The 13,805-nt window shown below is 35.2% G+C and overlaps 1 protein-coding gene and 1 long non-coding RNA gene across 6 annotated transcripts in view; one reads left to right on the top strand and one right to left on the bottom strand.

Moving 5' to 3' along the window:
- The window catches only part of LOC136055158 (uncharacterized), a 53,649-nt gene that overhangs the window by 15,334 nt on the left and 24,510 nt on the right, over positions 1 to 13,805 (bottom strand). The window lies entirely within an intron of this gene.
- The window catches only part of LDB3 (LIM domain binding 3), a 108,146-nt gene that overhangs the window by 82,690 nt on the left and 11,651 nt on the right, over positions 1 to 13,805 (top strand). The window contains exons 9-12 of one of the 5 annotated variants that reach the window (XM_065746791.1): positions 3,664 to 3,834; positions 5,415 to 5,522; positions 10,368 to 10,412; positions 13,071 to 13,198. In XM_065746791.1, the coding sequence (XP_065602863.1) occupies positions 3,664 to 3,834; positions 5,415 to 5,522; positions 10,368 to 10,412; positions 13,071 to 13,198 (452 nt within the window). The remainder of the gene's footprint in view (positions 1 to 3,663; positions 3,835 to 5,414; positions 5,523 to 10,367; positions 10,413 to 13,070; positions 13,199 to 13,805) is intronic. The other 4 variants (XM_065746788.1, XM_065746789.1, XM_065746790.1 and 1 more) reach the window with 4 other exon arrangements.

The raw sequence follows: 13,805 nt of genomic DNA, 5'->3' as shown, positions 1-13,805 counted from the left end.
CTTTGAGAACATGTTTCCTATGATTTTCCTTAAAATACAAAATATTGTAAAGACTACAAGTAAATGTAGTACCTTTACAAATGTAACCTGTAACCTAGATAATCATGAAGCTGTAGTAATAGATGATCTGTTTTGTAGAACACCATTCACATTTATCTGCTCACAAAATTCTTCTACGTTTGCATAACTTAAAAAAAAAAAAAAGAGAGAAGATTGGAATTCTAAAAAGAAGGCAGATTTGGAGGGGGGAGCATTATTTTATTTGATTATCTAAATAAAATTATTCACAATTCATACTGGATCAATTAAAAACAGTTTAAGTTAGTCTGAATTGTTTCTCTAGAACAGTATAGATTATTATTTATCAACTGTACATATTGTATAGGAAAGATCTTGATTTTTTTTTAAGGCTTTTAACTATTTCATTTACATCTATTCTACTTCCTTTTTCTGTTAAACTCTTAATGTATTCTGCCCTGCAGGAATGCGATCAAGGCTCTAACATTTTAATCACTCTAAAAAGCTATTACAGCATGTAAGATAAAATTTCTTTTTGTTCCTTTTAAATTTTATAAGATACATCAGTAAGTTTGCATTTAATTCATATGTGTTTGTCTAGTTCAACTTTGTCTCCATGCAGATCCATATCGACATATATTCTCTTTTCTTTATCTTTTCTCTCTTTTCTCTCTCTCTCTTTTATTTTTTAAACATATATAGAAGAGTATGTCTCTTGGTGTACATTTTGGAGTTCATTTCCACACTTAACTAATCTCACTATTTTCTTCTATTCAAGGTATGCGGTCTCAGAGATTCTTTTGAAATCTGTAACAATTTTCCTTTCAGTGGTAATAGACAAAATAAGTGAAATCATAGATTGTTTTTATAACATGTATTTTTGTCCCAATATACAGTGGATCTGTGGTACTGTATAGTTGCTATCTTTTCATGTTTGCTAAATCAAAGTATTAGTTTTTTTTCAGTGCCGTGTAATATTAAAACCCCAGTCCCTGCTGTTGCTGGGAAGGGGAGGGGGGAAATCCTGTGAATATTCCTCTGCATTTATGATGTAACAATATGCAACTGCACTGCTATGCAGTCTATCTAATCGGCACTGTATTAGGGAAGTGGAAAAATTTACAACATATTGCCAATACATCAAGATGGAAGAGTAAAGCTTGAACTTAAATGTGGATTGGGATGAACAAGCTTCTGCAAAACCGTTGCAAAACTTCACATGTAATGATCTGTAAGCCAGAGTTGCAAACGAGATGAGTATTTTCAAAAGCTCCTTTGCTGTTTGTATAATTGCAGGTGAAATTCATAAGGATGAAAACATTGATTATCTGCTTTTGTTGTGGGTTGCATTCAACCTGGGTGTAACAAGTATGTTTCAATTTCAGCTAATCAGATAGAAAAATACTGAGTTGAAATAAGAGATGCCATCATTTATACTGTCAAGCCCACAGGAGAATGTATAAGAGGAGGGAACAGCCTCTTGAAGACCAAGGGGTGTTAGGAATTCTGAAGTACTGAAATTCATACTAGCTCCCAAGGAGTGCACTATCTTAAATCAATGTTTCTGAAAGGGGCATAAGAAAACATTAGATGGAATGGCAGAAAGACAGGAAACACATGATGGCAAAATTGCTCCCCCCAAAAAAAAAAAAAAGGTTGAGAGAGTGGGGGCTGAGGTTGGCTGAAAGACAGTCTTGGAACTGCAAGATGTCTTTTGTTTTTTGATGCTTACTGTGCTCAGAAAATAATATTCTGGGCATTGTTTCTGTGTTGTATGACAGAATCTTCATATGTGTCATGTGTAAGAACCTAACATATAAGTTAGGTGAAAAGGAGTAAAAACGCGAGCATTGTTTTTAGTGATGTTCACCAGTGTTTGTGGATAAGGCAATTATGTTAATAGTGTACTGTGGTTTCTGTGGTTTGTTGTGGGTTTTTGTTTTTTTCTATTTAAATGCATTCAGATAGCTTCTAAAGAAAATGAACCTATAACACACAAGTATGGAATCAAGAAAAATGGCCCTAATGCCTGGCTATTAGATGCTTATATTACATCTGAAAATTGTGCCCCAAAAAAGTGTAATAATTTGAAAACCCGAACTGCAATTAGTTTTATTTTTCAGTGTCTTACTTGTTCTGGTAGATAAAAGTTAATTTAGCCCATAGTAGAATTGGTCTAAAGACAAAATTATGTTTTTGTCCTTCTCTTTTTTGCTCCTTTTTTATCCTTTCTCTTTCCTTGTCAAGCAATTTTAAATAACATAGTGATTTTTTTATCCAGTTTATTGACAACTGAATAATGAATATGTGTATTATTCTCCTCTTGTTAATATCCAGTTCTTTGAACCGATAAGCAAAAATCTTGAACCTCGTAAATCCATCAGAATATCTTTTATCTTTTTCATTTGTTGTTAAGTATAACTGTCATAGAATCACAGAATACCTTTTGTTGGAAGGAGTTGTGCAGATGCTTCTTGAGCTCCAGTAGCTCGGTGCCACGGCCACTGCACTGGGGGGCTGTTCCAGTGCCTGACCACCCTCTCAGTGAAGAAACTTTTTCTGATACCTAACCTGAATGTCTCCTTAACTAGCTGAAGACAAAAAATTGAGCCTTCCAAAAGACTGTTTCAGTTTTTAGCAGTGGATAACTGCCTGCACTGTCATGCAAGGTTGTCTAATAGACCACCTTTACCCATTATCTAACAGATGAGTAATACTTTCTAAATCTGAGTGAAGGTTGAAGAACAAAATATGTTAACGAGCACTGAGTGCTTAGATAGCTGGTAATGAAAGAAATGTTAGTAAGATGGCCACTGGACAGAATAATATATGTATTTTCTTCATGTAAATTGATCTATTTTGCAATTACAGATAAAATGAACTTTCATTTTTACCTGTGCCATGAGAGAACTTCAATGTAAACAACTCAAGCTCATCTCTGAAGTAGTTTTAAAGCTGAGATAGTAACATTTTATGCTTTATCTTCCCCTTTTATCTTATGTACTGCTCTTATGTGTAAAATGACTTCTTACTGGTTGAGGGTCTGGCCAGCATAACATGAGGTGAATTTAAAGCAGATATGAGCTAACAGTCAATGGAGTCTTTATAAAGATCTTTTCAATACCCATACAGTATAAAACGATTAATCTTAGAACAAAAGTGTCCTGACTATATCTTTAGACTTTCAGAACTTGCAGGAAACCCGCTGCTACAAAACTATAATAATACTCTTCAAACTGCATTTCTTCATCTAAGTGGTTTTCTCCTTAATGTAAACTTCTGTTCCAGGAATGTTGAGTGAAATTTATTGTAATATGAAGAGTTTGTGACAGGGTCTATACAACCACCTAAGAACTACATGCCACATTTCCTATTACTGGTTTCAGTGGGAGCAGGACTTAAGGCCTGGGATAAATTTCAGTCATGCAGGACTACATTACAGCCTTAACTGCTCGGACAGAAACATCTAACAAATGTCTTCTTTTTTCTTTGCATTATTGTGCTCTTCTGACAGTAACGCAGCCTGCTACTATGTTTGTAGCTTCAGCTGCAAACATAGTAGGTTTTTTGGTTTTTTTTGCTTTACATTTAGAAATGCACCTTTTTAAGATGCTTTTTTGTTTTATTTAATTTAACTCTAATTAGTAGCCCTGTTGAGCATGCTCCGGTGTCCACCAGCTCTGCTTCTGCCCCTGCACCACATGCTTCAGCACATCAGCCTGCTACTGCTACTCAAAATACAGCCAGACTGATGACACCACCAGCAACCACTCCTACCTCAGTAGTGCAAGAATCTTTCTCATCCTCCTTCCAAAGGTAATGCTTCATTGCTTTGTCCTTTTGCAGACGTATCCCTGTATGGCTCTGGAAATGCTGCATACACATTCTAAACTTAAGAATGTTGTATGCACAAGCTGTAGCCTACTTCATATGCTTTTATATATTTTTGTGGTTTTTTTTCTTATTTTAGAGAATGTTTATGATTGCAATGCATTTGCAAAATAAAACCTCACTGAAAATGACAAAAAATGTTAAGTCTGGAGTACAGTTTATATTTTGAAAAATCAAGCTTAGAGTCAAAACTGGAGATGTTTTTCCATCACTTGTAGAAAGACTAAAACAACTCATCACAGTACATCAGAGTGGTTGAATGCAGCTTCTCTTAATAATATTTCTGTAGTGTGGCATGAAATGGAAAATATTTAAGTAATTTACTCATGTAATAGGGCTTACTGTGTTGCAGCAGATGTCAGCAAAAACATGCATTTGATGACTGAGCGCTCTGTAAAGTTTTAAGTCAAGCTGTCTCTAACGGATTTATCTACATTTTTTCTCTAATGCAGTGAAAGCTATAGAGCTGATGTGAGTTCCAAGGAGATGGAAATTCATAACCCTAGTAGCGTATAGTAGGTGTTCCAGTCCTATATCAAAAGTGATCAGACTCAGCCTGTGAGGAAATAGGATTTACACTGCTGTCACGTTATAGAAATTGTTGGGAAAGTAGGAGTGAATTAGTTTGGTGCATAAAGAATCATAGAACCTGCTCCTCTGTTGTTCTTTATTTTTTGCTACACAAGTATTCCTAAAAGCAATATATTTTAGCATGCTTTAAAAATCCAGGGAAAAACACATTTTCAATAATGTAAACTACTTTAAATAATTGAAGTCTAAGATGTAGTCTGTCGTACCTTAGAATTCTGTGAATGGATTTGGAAGTGTTCTCTTGGTTCTCTTACTTTTAAAATTTTTGCTAGTTCACTTGAATTACTTATGCACGCCAGCTAATTACTTTGTACTTCAGTAATGTTTTTCCTAGTTGTGACCTACAGGAATCCAATGTTTTAGTCCAGAGCAAGAAAGCCAATCATCTCGCTATCAAAAGAGGTTTGAATATAGGGCATTACGCTCTAATTCAGAACTATGCTTAAAGGCACTTTTACATGAAATAATGGTACGGTTTAAGCAATTTTATTCCTCATTTGAAACAATAACATGCAGAGAATTGATTTGTGAATATATGCCTAAATGCCTCTACTCAACTAATGAAGTCAGTAATCTGTTTTCTTAAGGTTAATCTTCTACGTGATATTGTTTTCATGTTAAAATGTTTAGCTTGAATTCAGATTCAAACATCTGAATTCAAAATGCTGTCTTCCTTAGTTTTCAATAGACTCTTTTACATAATGTGTGCATTTTGACTTGTGTCCTCTAGGAATGTGCTTGGTTGTGCTATTCTGTAAGCCTGCAGATGTGTGCTACAGAAAATCTGTTCCTGGTAACTATGCAGCAGTCCTCTTGTACCTGAACTCTGATAGAGCTTGATCCTGATGGCAGTATTTTTGTCTCTGTAAAATTATTGTGTACATGCTTTCATACTTTTACTATGTCTTCTGCAGAGTGCTTGCAGCCCCCAGCTCTCTTTCACAACCTAAGCCTTTCCTTGGGGCCAAGAACATGTCATTAGCAGCTTCCACTATTTCATCTGCTCTCTCATCTCAGTCTAGGTATATCTATAAAGATCTCTTCTGTTTCTTTGTACTCAATTTGTTGTTGTTCTGTATTATTCTCTCGCATTTAAGGTTTTTGGCTTCTTAAGAGATTGGTTTTATGAAGAATATTTAAAAGTATGATGTGTTTAATAGAATAGCTGTGGTTCATGTTCATGGTTCTTGTTAAAACCAAGTTAGCAAACATACAAGTTTTAGACTTAAGATATGTGACCAAGAAATTAATTTTGATCAATGGTACTTTAGGTGGTAAGCTTGTGCTGGTTTTGCCATCTTAAAATGAACATGCATCCACTGAGGCCAGGTGAGAATGACAGATTTGTTTTTTTCTTGGTGAAAACACAGGATCAAGAATAGGAGGCAAGAATGGGATAGGAGACTTTGTAAGGATTTTTACTGCTATCAACACTTCTAGTTTTATACACAAACTTGCAAAATTCTGAAGTGATGAAATACATGAGGAATTCATTATTTATGGGTGTCTATCATAAAAAACTGTAAGATGACCTCCTTTTCAAATTGTGTGCTCAGTGCACTTCAGAAGTAATTCTTATACTCCTTTTCTGTTCAATTTTGTGCTCAGAGTAGGCTTTTAAAGGTCACCGCCAGTGCAATCTGATGACTGATGCTTGTTTTACTAACAAATCTCTTTCAGTTGATTGGAGTGATCACGTGTCTATATGAGAACAGGGTCCCATGTAACTATAGCTGATTGAAGCCCCTAATAGTCAAAGCAAGACCCATACTTACTAAGTAACAATAACTGTGTTTAGCTTTTTTATAACACTGATGTGAAAAACCTATTTATTTCTTCTGAGAGACGCTGAGATTTAGTATTCCTCTGAGAATGAAATGTATCAGTCAGAATGTGACATCAGTCTGAAGCCGTGGTACTACTGTGGCCACAAGAGGACATCTATTTGTGTGTCATCCATCTGATACCTAGGAGCCATGAAAATCTTTATATGATAGGTATATTTCTGCATATCTGCATAGATTTCTTTGGTATTCTCTTAACTTCAGTGAAAATTATATAAAATAGCTAACAATAGGTCCCATGTAGTAATCTGCACAAAGTAATAATAGTATGGCATTAGTACTTTTGATTTCTGAGCTTTCACTAATATCCACAGAACACAGGGGGTGGAAGGGACCTCTAGAGATCATCCAGTACAACACCCCACCAATGCAGCTCTCTAGCCCAGGTTGCACAGATGGGTCTTGAATATCTCCAGAGAAGGAGACTCCACCACCTCTCTGCGCAGCCTGTGCCACTGCTCTGTCACTGCACTGTGAAGTTCTTATGCACATTTGTGTAGAACTTCCTATGCATCAGTTTGTGTTAATATTAGTATCACAAAATATTTGCAAATAATGTTCAATTTTCCAGTAATACAGAAAGATGCAGATGAATTGCATAGATCACTTTCAGGGCTCTGTTGGTAAAACTGTGGTCAAGTGTATTTTATTGCTCATCTTATATTAGAATGGCCTTTTTTACACTTGAGTGCAAAATATATATATATATTATTCACTGACAATTTCTAAGTATCATCAATGGGAGGATATAAAAGGAAGGCTAAAGAATACATCCAATTTTTAAAATGTCAAAACTACTAATTTTCCAAATATTAATAAATGAATTTACTTCCAAAGTAAAACTTTCTTTGGAATTTTGTTTTTACTGTTCTGTAAAGCTGCTTGACTGGGATATATTTGGTCTGAATACTGAATGCTGCTACCCAAGGGGGCCATCCTAAACCTGGCTACCAAGTTTTAAGGCAATATACACTTCAGCCATCTAAAAACTTTAAAAACCATTATGCATAAGTGAACCAAAACATCCTGAACTTTAAATTAGTTAGAAATATAAGACATGTCACTTTTTAGTAAGTTATAATAACATATACTGTTAATAAACTAAGCATAGTTTATGTATAAACAGTTATTAAAGTATAATGCTATTTCTTGATTGAGATTTCTCCATTTCACTTTAATTTCAAGTTCCTTTCATTCAGAGAAAAGAAGCAACGTAAGAACTTGAAACTATAAAATTATTTGTAGTTATTAAACCATTTCTAGTTATCTGTCAGTAAGGAATAATCAGTGGCAATCATGTTTTTACAAGTAACAAGAATAAAAAGATCACTCTGAAATACTAGATTTTATTTTTTCATTTTAAATATCTTTTATGCATTAGATTAGCATAGACCATTTTAAATTTTCTTCCTCCTTTGAAAAGATATAGGCATCTTGGTTGAGTGCCAGTGGGCAGCAAATATGGCCGACAATGCATAGAATGAGGAGCATGGACTGAGGAAAGTGATTACTCCCTTCACTTTGCACTTGTTTGTCTGCAACTGGAATGCTACAGCCAGTTCTGGTTCCCCAGTAAAGAAAAACCTTGAAAAGCTGGAACAAGCTGGAACAAGTAGCACTGAGATAATGAGAAGAAACAGCTGAAGGAACAAGCTTCGCTTAGCTGCTTCTTCCAAATTTTCTCTAGGCTAACAACAGCCTTCTTCTACCTAAGAGGAAATCACTAACAGGACAGAACCAAGCTCTTTGTAGTGATGCCCTACAGGAGAACAGGAGACTGTGAGCGCAAAGTGAGAAGAGAGACTGGTTAAGGAAAAAATCCTTAAGCCAACCTTTAAGTTGTGCAGGGCAGCAAATTGTCCACAGGAACTGTGCCAGCTCCATTTTTTAAGATTTTCAAGACACCCCTGGATAAAACCCTGATCAGCCTGAGAGTTCACCTTGCTTTGAGCAAAAGATTGAATGAGAGACATCCTGAGGTACTTTCTGAAGTGAAAGCCTCTGAACCTATGCAAAGCAAGTGTCTGTTTCAGAGAGCAATGTTTTAATCAGACTGCTAAAATCTACTGCTCGTAACTGGCAATTATTCTAAGTCAAAGATGCTGATATACTTCAAGTTGTTATCAGCAGGCATATGTTATTCTCTTAGGTAGTGTCTCTTTCAATAGTACAGTAATGCAACAAGCCTTAGGACATAAAGGCAAATAAGAAACTTAAAGGATGTGTTAAAAACTGGCTCCCTGGCAATCAAGTACAAGATGCAAATTCACATTTTTTGGAGTGCTGCGTTGCTGCTGAAATAGGTTCTGTATCTCTGTGCTCTTGTTTCATGTTTATTTATTTTAAAAACTGTTACATACTGTAGCTAGCATTCAAAAATACGGGCTTAGAACCGGTTTCTTAATTCTTTTATAATTCAAATTGTTGAGCATTGGACAGTTTTCATTTAGAAATCAAGACATGTATTATCATAACAAAATATAGATTTAGTCACATAGACGCACCACTGGAGCATGGTGGTAGTTCATACAACTTTGGTTCAAAATAAAATACAGGTGATCTTAGTTACAATACTATGTCTGTCCTGTAAAACATGTTCGGGTAGAAGCCTGAGGCTGTTCTACCACTGATTCAGTAGTTTGTTTCTTTTTTTTCCCCTTCCAGCTGCATTAAAGTGATCTACCAAGAAAATACAGTATGATTTCTTGATAAATGTTCTTAGCTACTTAAATCTGATTTTAAACCTTGATAGATCAGTTCTATATTGATTTTACTTTTCTGAATCAGGCTGTATGGATGCATAGCAACTAACAAGGCTAACATTTTCATAATCTTCTTGAAGAAGGATGTTAGAAGTCATTAATCTTTAAATGGTCATGTTTCTCTGTTCTTTTAACCCTGCAGAAGTTATCTTAATTTTGTACTTAACATGTTACGAACAAGAAAAAAAAAAGCATAGCAGAAGTTTTTAAAATAAGTGAGAAAACTCCTTTTCAATCAGTTACTCCATTTGGAGGGTAAAAGCAGGGCAACCAGTGAGACAGCACTCTGGGAATATAGCAACGGGAGAAACAAAGGAAAGAGTCAGGATTATGGTTCTAAAAGTGTAGCTGCTATGATCCTAGGCTCTGAATCCAAGCAGTGTCTGTGGTAAAGGGAAAAAAAAACCCAGAAGCTAAGAAGATAACTGACACATGACAAGGTCCTACTGTTATTTCTGGCAAATGTGGGCTGTGTTTCTGTGTGGTGTGATCGCTGCCACACAGCTCTCTACTGCTCTGCATTTAGGCAGGGGCTGTGTTCACTCTGAACGTTCTTGTTTCTCAGATCACATGCTCTGCAAGGACTCCAGTACTTCTTGTACTTACATGAATGATATTTTTTTTTTCTGAAATGATGTTGTTTCCCCAGGGGAAAAAAAAAAAAAAATTGACCGGTTCACCCAGAGCCCTATTTAGCATCTAACAGTAAAACAGTGCTGCAATGCAAAAGTTGCCTGTCATAGATTGATGTTGCTGTTTCAACTATTTCCTGCTTGTCCTTTCTGTGGGGTTATCCTTATTTGATCATAATTAGCCAGGAAACTTAGCTGACCTTCGAGCTTTGGCTAATTCAAGTTTTCCTTACATGTAAATTAAGCTTACATTACTGACAAAAGGAAACTCATACTTAATTTTTGTGGTAATACTAATTGATGCTGAATGTCAAAGAAAACAGTCCAGTGGTTGAATTGTAATCCCATAACTAAAGAATGAACAAAATTGGATGAGAGGGAATTACAAAGCAATATTACTCAGCTCATTTACTTGTAATCCCTGTTCAGGTTTCACTATGATTCCCAGCTTTAAAAAGATAAGCAAAATGTAATGTAATACTGATCTTATGTTATTTAAATACATATGTGTTGTTTAACTTAGCACTTATAAAAATTATCTCCTATTCACAAGGAAATTCACTGTAAGACAAGATATCTCTATTTGCTTGATACATACATTTTCAAATACAACTTTTGTCTCATTTTAGTTTCAACCGGCATTCTTCCACCTCCATCAGCTACCAGTCGAAGAGGTATAAAAATGTTTTGTGGAGCTATTATACTTTAAAAGCACTTAACAACCCAGTTTATTGCTGCTAATAGGCATCCAGTGAAGTATTAACATGAAAATTCTCACTTTCTTATAACTAATAGTTTTCAGAGCCAGTATTTAATTCATTGCCTCTCACATGTCATTGGCTGCTACAAATAAATCCAGTAAGGGTGCTTTCACTGCTTTAGATATGCCATTGCTTCTTGTTACATTACAGCATCTTCAGTACTTGGGACATCTTTTTTTCATTCTTTACTTCTTCCTTCCATTTTTTCCCTGTTTTTAATTCTTTTTTTTTTCCATTAATAATAATGATAAAAAAAACCTCTATTTCCTTTTCTTCAGCAGAAAATCTATCTGATAAATCTTTTAACTAAACTAAAACCTGTAATGATGTATTGTAACACTTCATTTGTCTTTGACAAGGCTTTTTATCTTCCTTGCTATATTAAGTATGCATCATACATTTGCAATAGATTTCAGTAATTGACTTCTAATTTTGTCATTAATTTGATAAAATGAATACAATTCTTTTTTGTTGTTGTTGTTGTTTTGACTTTATTTCCCTACACATAAGGGATCTGGTAGCATGGTTTTATTACGCTCTTAACGTTAAGAAACACTTGAACTTTTAATAACCATTTTTCTTCAGGGCAGTTTAAGTATCACTAATCTGGCTCAGAATTTCTTTGTGTTTTGTGTGTTAAGAAACATAAAAATGAGTCTTGCTGTCGATGAAACTGCACATCTGGGAGTAGGCTGCTCTTGTTTGTATACCATTTTCAGATTAAGTTTGTATGACGTACAGTTTAAAACCTTTCTATTCACATAGTAAATATTGATCGCTGGTCCTGTTAAGGTAAGTATTTCTCACTGGTTTTCTGTCTGCTTTACCTTGAACAGTAAATTTTAAAGCAATGAAAAATCTTTTAGATATTGAATATTTAGCTAAAGATAAAAAAAGAAAATCCCTGAAGTATAACTCTTCCTGTCTGTTCTGCAGTGGAAGCAATGATTCTCTGTCCAGTGACCCCAAGTAGAGCGAGTTCTTATGCATTATTGGTGCAGAGGTAGATGTTAAGAATGGAAAGTTGAAAGGTATACTGTGCTTTTGTGGTTACAAAATCTTGACACAGTTCACAATAGAATTTAAAGTGAATATAAACTCACCGAAACAATTTACCTTTGAGAGCCTCTTGGGCCCTAATAGGCCCACATCCACTCCTAACCCCTAGACCAGGTATAGAAATAACTAGCTATAGTTGTTACAGCAATAGCAATGTGTCTAGGTCTAAGCAGAAAAAATAAATTAGCCCAAGGCAGCAATGCTCTTCAGTCTAGATCTTGGGTAAGTACTGTCGGAGTAGCAAAAAGCTGGATTATCAGGATAAGTTCATTTTGTTAAAAATTAAAATTCAAATCAAAAGTTTACATTTGTGAGAATGTTTTCTACCGCCACTGGAAGGAATTCACTGGTTTTGTAAAAATTATAACATGCCCTTCAGTTGGGATCTATTTCCATTGTCAGAGGGAGTACAAGCCACAGTGTATCATTGATCTTGCAAATCAAGACATCTTCTCTTGTGCTTACAAACTGTCTCTGATAGACAAAGTCAACACAGAAGTAACTCCTAAAATCTCAGCACAAACTGATAGGTATCTGGCTCACTTATACAGTGAAACTGAAAGAGTAAAACTATGTTATTAAGTAAAAGTGATATTGAACACTGAACGTTTTTATCACTGAAGGCATCTCAGTATTTGTTACCTCCCTTCTCTGTACTTCTTTTATTTCATTTCTTCTTGCTTGCTTTGTTTGTCATGCTCTTTTAGGAGTCTGTGAAGCAAAGTTACTACAAACAGAATCATTCTAATTGATGGGCAAATAGAAGAGGCATGTACTTCAACGTGTTACTATAATCAAACATGCAATAACCATCTGAGCCATAAAACATAGAAAAAACATTCATTGTTGATGCTTGGAACCCTGAGCAAAATGTTTTAATCTAGGAATGCAGAAATCACATAATAGTATTGCATGTCATGTATTTTTCAGTTGCTGAATCCAAACATTAGAAAAAATATCATAAATTATGATCTCAATCTGAATACAGTAAAGAGTTTCAGGAGTGATCTTTAAAGTGCACTCCAGTCTTTTTGAAAGGAGTACAGTGCTTCCATAAACTGCAGTTACCAATTAAATCCATAAATTATGCTTTTGAACCAGTACCTTATTAAACCAGCAAGAAATCCCAGACTGACTTATTCTAGATAAAAGCAGGCCTGCTGGTTTGTAAAGCAACAGAAAATCAAAACTTTGCGTGCATATTCCTTAAGTCTGATCCTTTGTGAAATTGGGAATTCCTGTAATGAATCCATCTTATTGCTTCAGAAAGCTATCTTCTGTGGCAGGGCTGACTCGGTGTTATTTAAAACCCTTATGAGGCTAATTTTTCTTTCTGAAGAACTTTCAAGTGTCTCTTAGCAACGATAATGAATAGTGACTCTCACCATATTCTCTCTCTAGCTCTCACAGACAGTTCTTCTGGGGTACTTCGGAAGCTTCCAAATCTCTTCATTTCATCATCAGTAACTTTTGCTGTCTATAAAGTTGCTCATACCTTCATTTTGTTTCTAGAAACACAAGCCAGTCATACACACCAGTGCCAGCTTCTGCAAGCTATGGTGAAAGTCACGCTGCTTCTGCTACTTCAAAACCAAGAGTTGTCACTACTGCTAGCATAAAGCCCTCTGTCTACCAGCCAGGTAAGGAGATTTCCAAGTACTCAAATGCACAAGAAGTTTTTTTTAGAAAATATATACATTATGCTATAGGACACACACGTTATCAGGAAATTTATATACACAGAACCAAACAAAACTATTTTGTTTCAGCTTCAGAACAAGGTCTGTGTTGTATTTGTATTAGTAGAAATGTGGAACAGATGGAGGAGGAAGAAGATAAGCAAGGGAACGGTCTGTAAAAGCAATGTATAGCCCAACTTCTCCAAAAAAAAAATAGCCCAGTATACCCATTTAGAAACCTCAGGGCACTTCCTAGTTGATAAAATAGCTTGAGAATGCACACCTTAGGATGGAGACAAAATAAGTGAAGTAGGATATTTGCAAAATAGATAAGAGCATATAGTGAATGTTTCAAATTCAGGCTTATTTTTGGATTAAAGAATGACTTCTTAAAGTACTATGCTTCCATTTCCCACAGATCCAATTACTGAAGGAATATATTTGATTATTCATTTATGTGGAAAATATCCTCTTTAATGTAATCCTGTTTGTAATAACTTGTTACAAATGGAGTCAACTTCTAAAACCACGGATGACCAAAATATGAACCTTCAAAATGTACAAATTA

This window comes from Cyrtonyx montezumae, unplaced genomic scaffold (genome assembly GCF_038088225.1).
Source record: "Cyrtonyx montezumae isolate F1298 unplaced genomic scaffold, pur_monq_1.0 scaffold_4, whole genome shotgun sequence".
NCBI lineage: Eukaryota > Metazoa > Chordata > Aves > Galliformes > Odontophoridae > Cyrtonyx > Cyrtonyx montezumae.
Note: the sequence above shows the minus strand (reverse complement) of the source record. Positions and strands in the feature narration are given on the sequence as shown.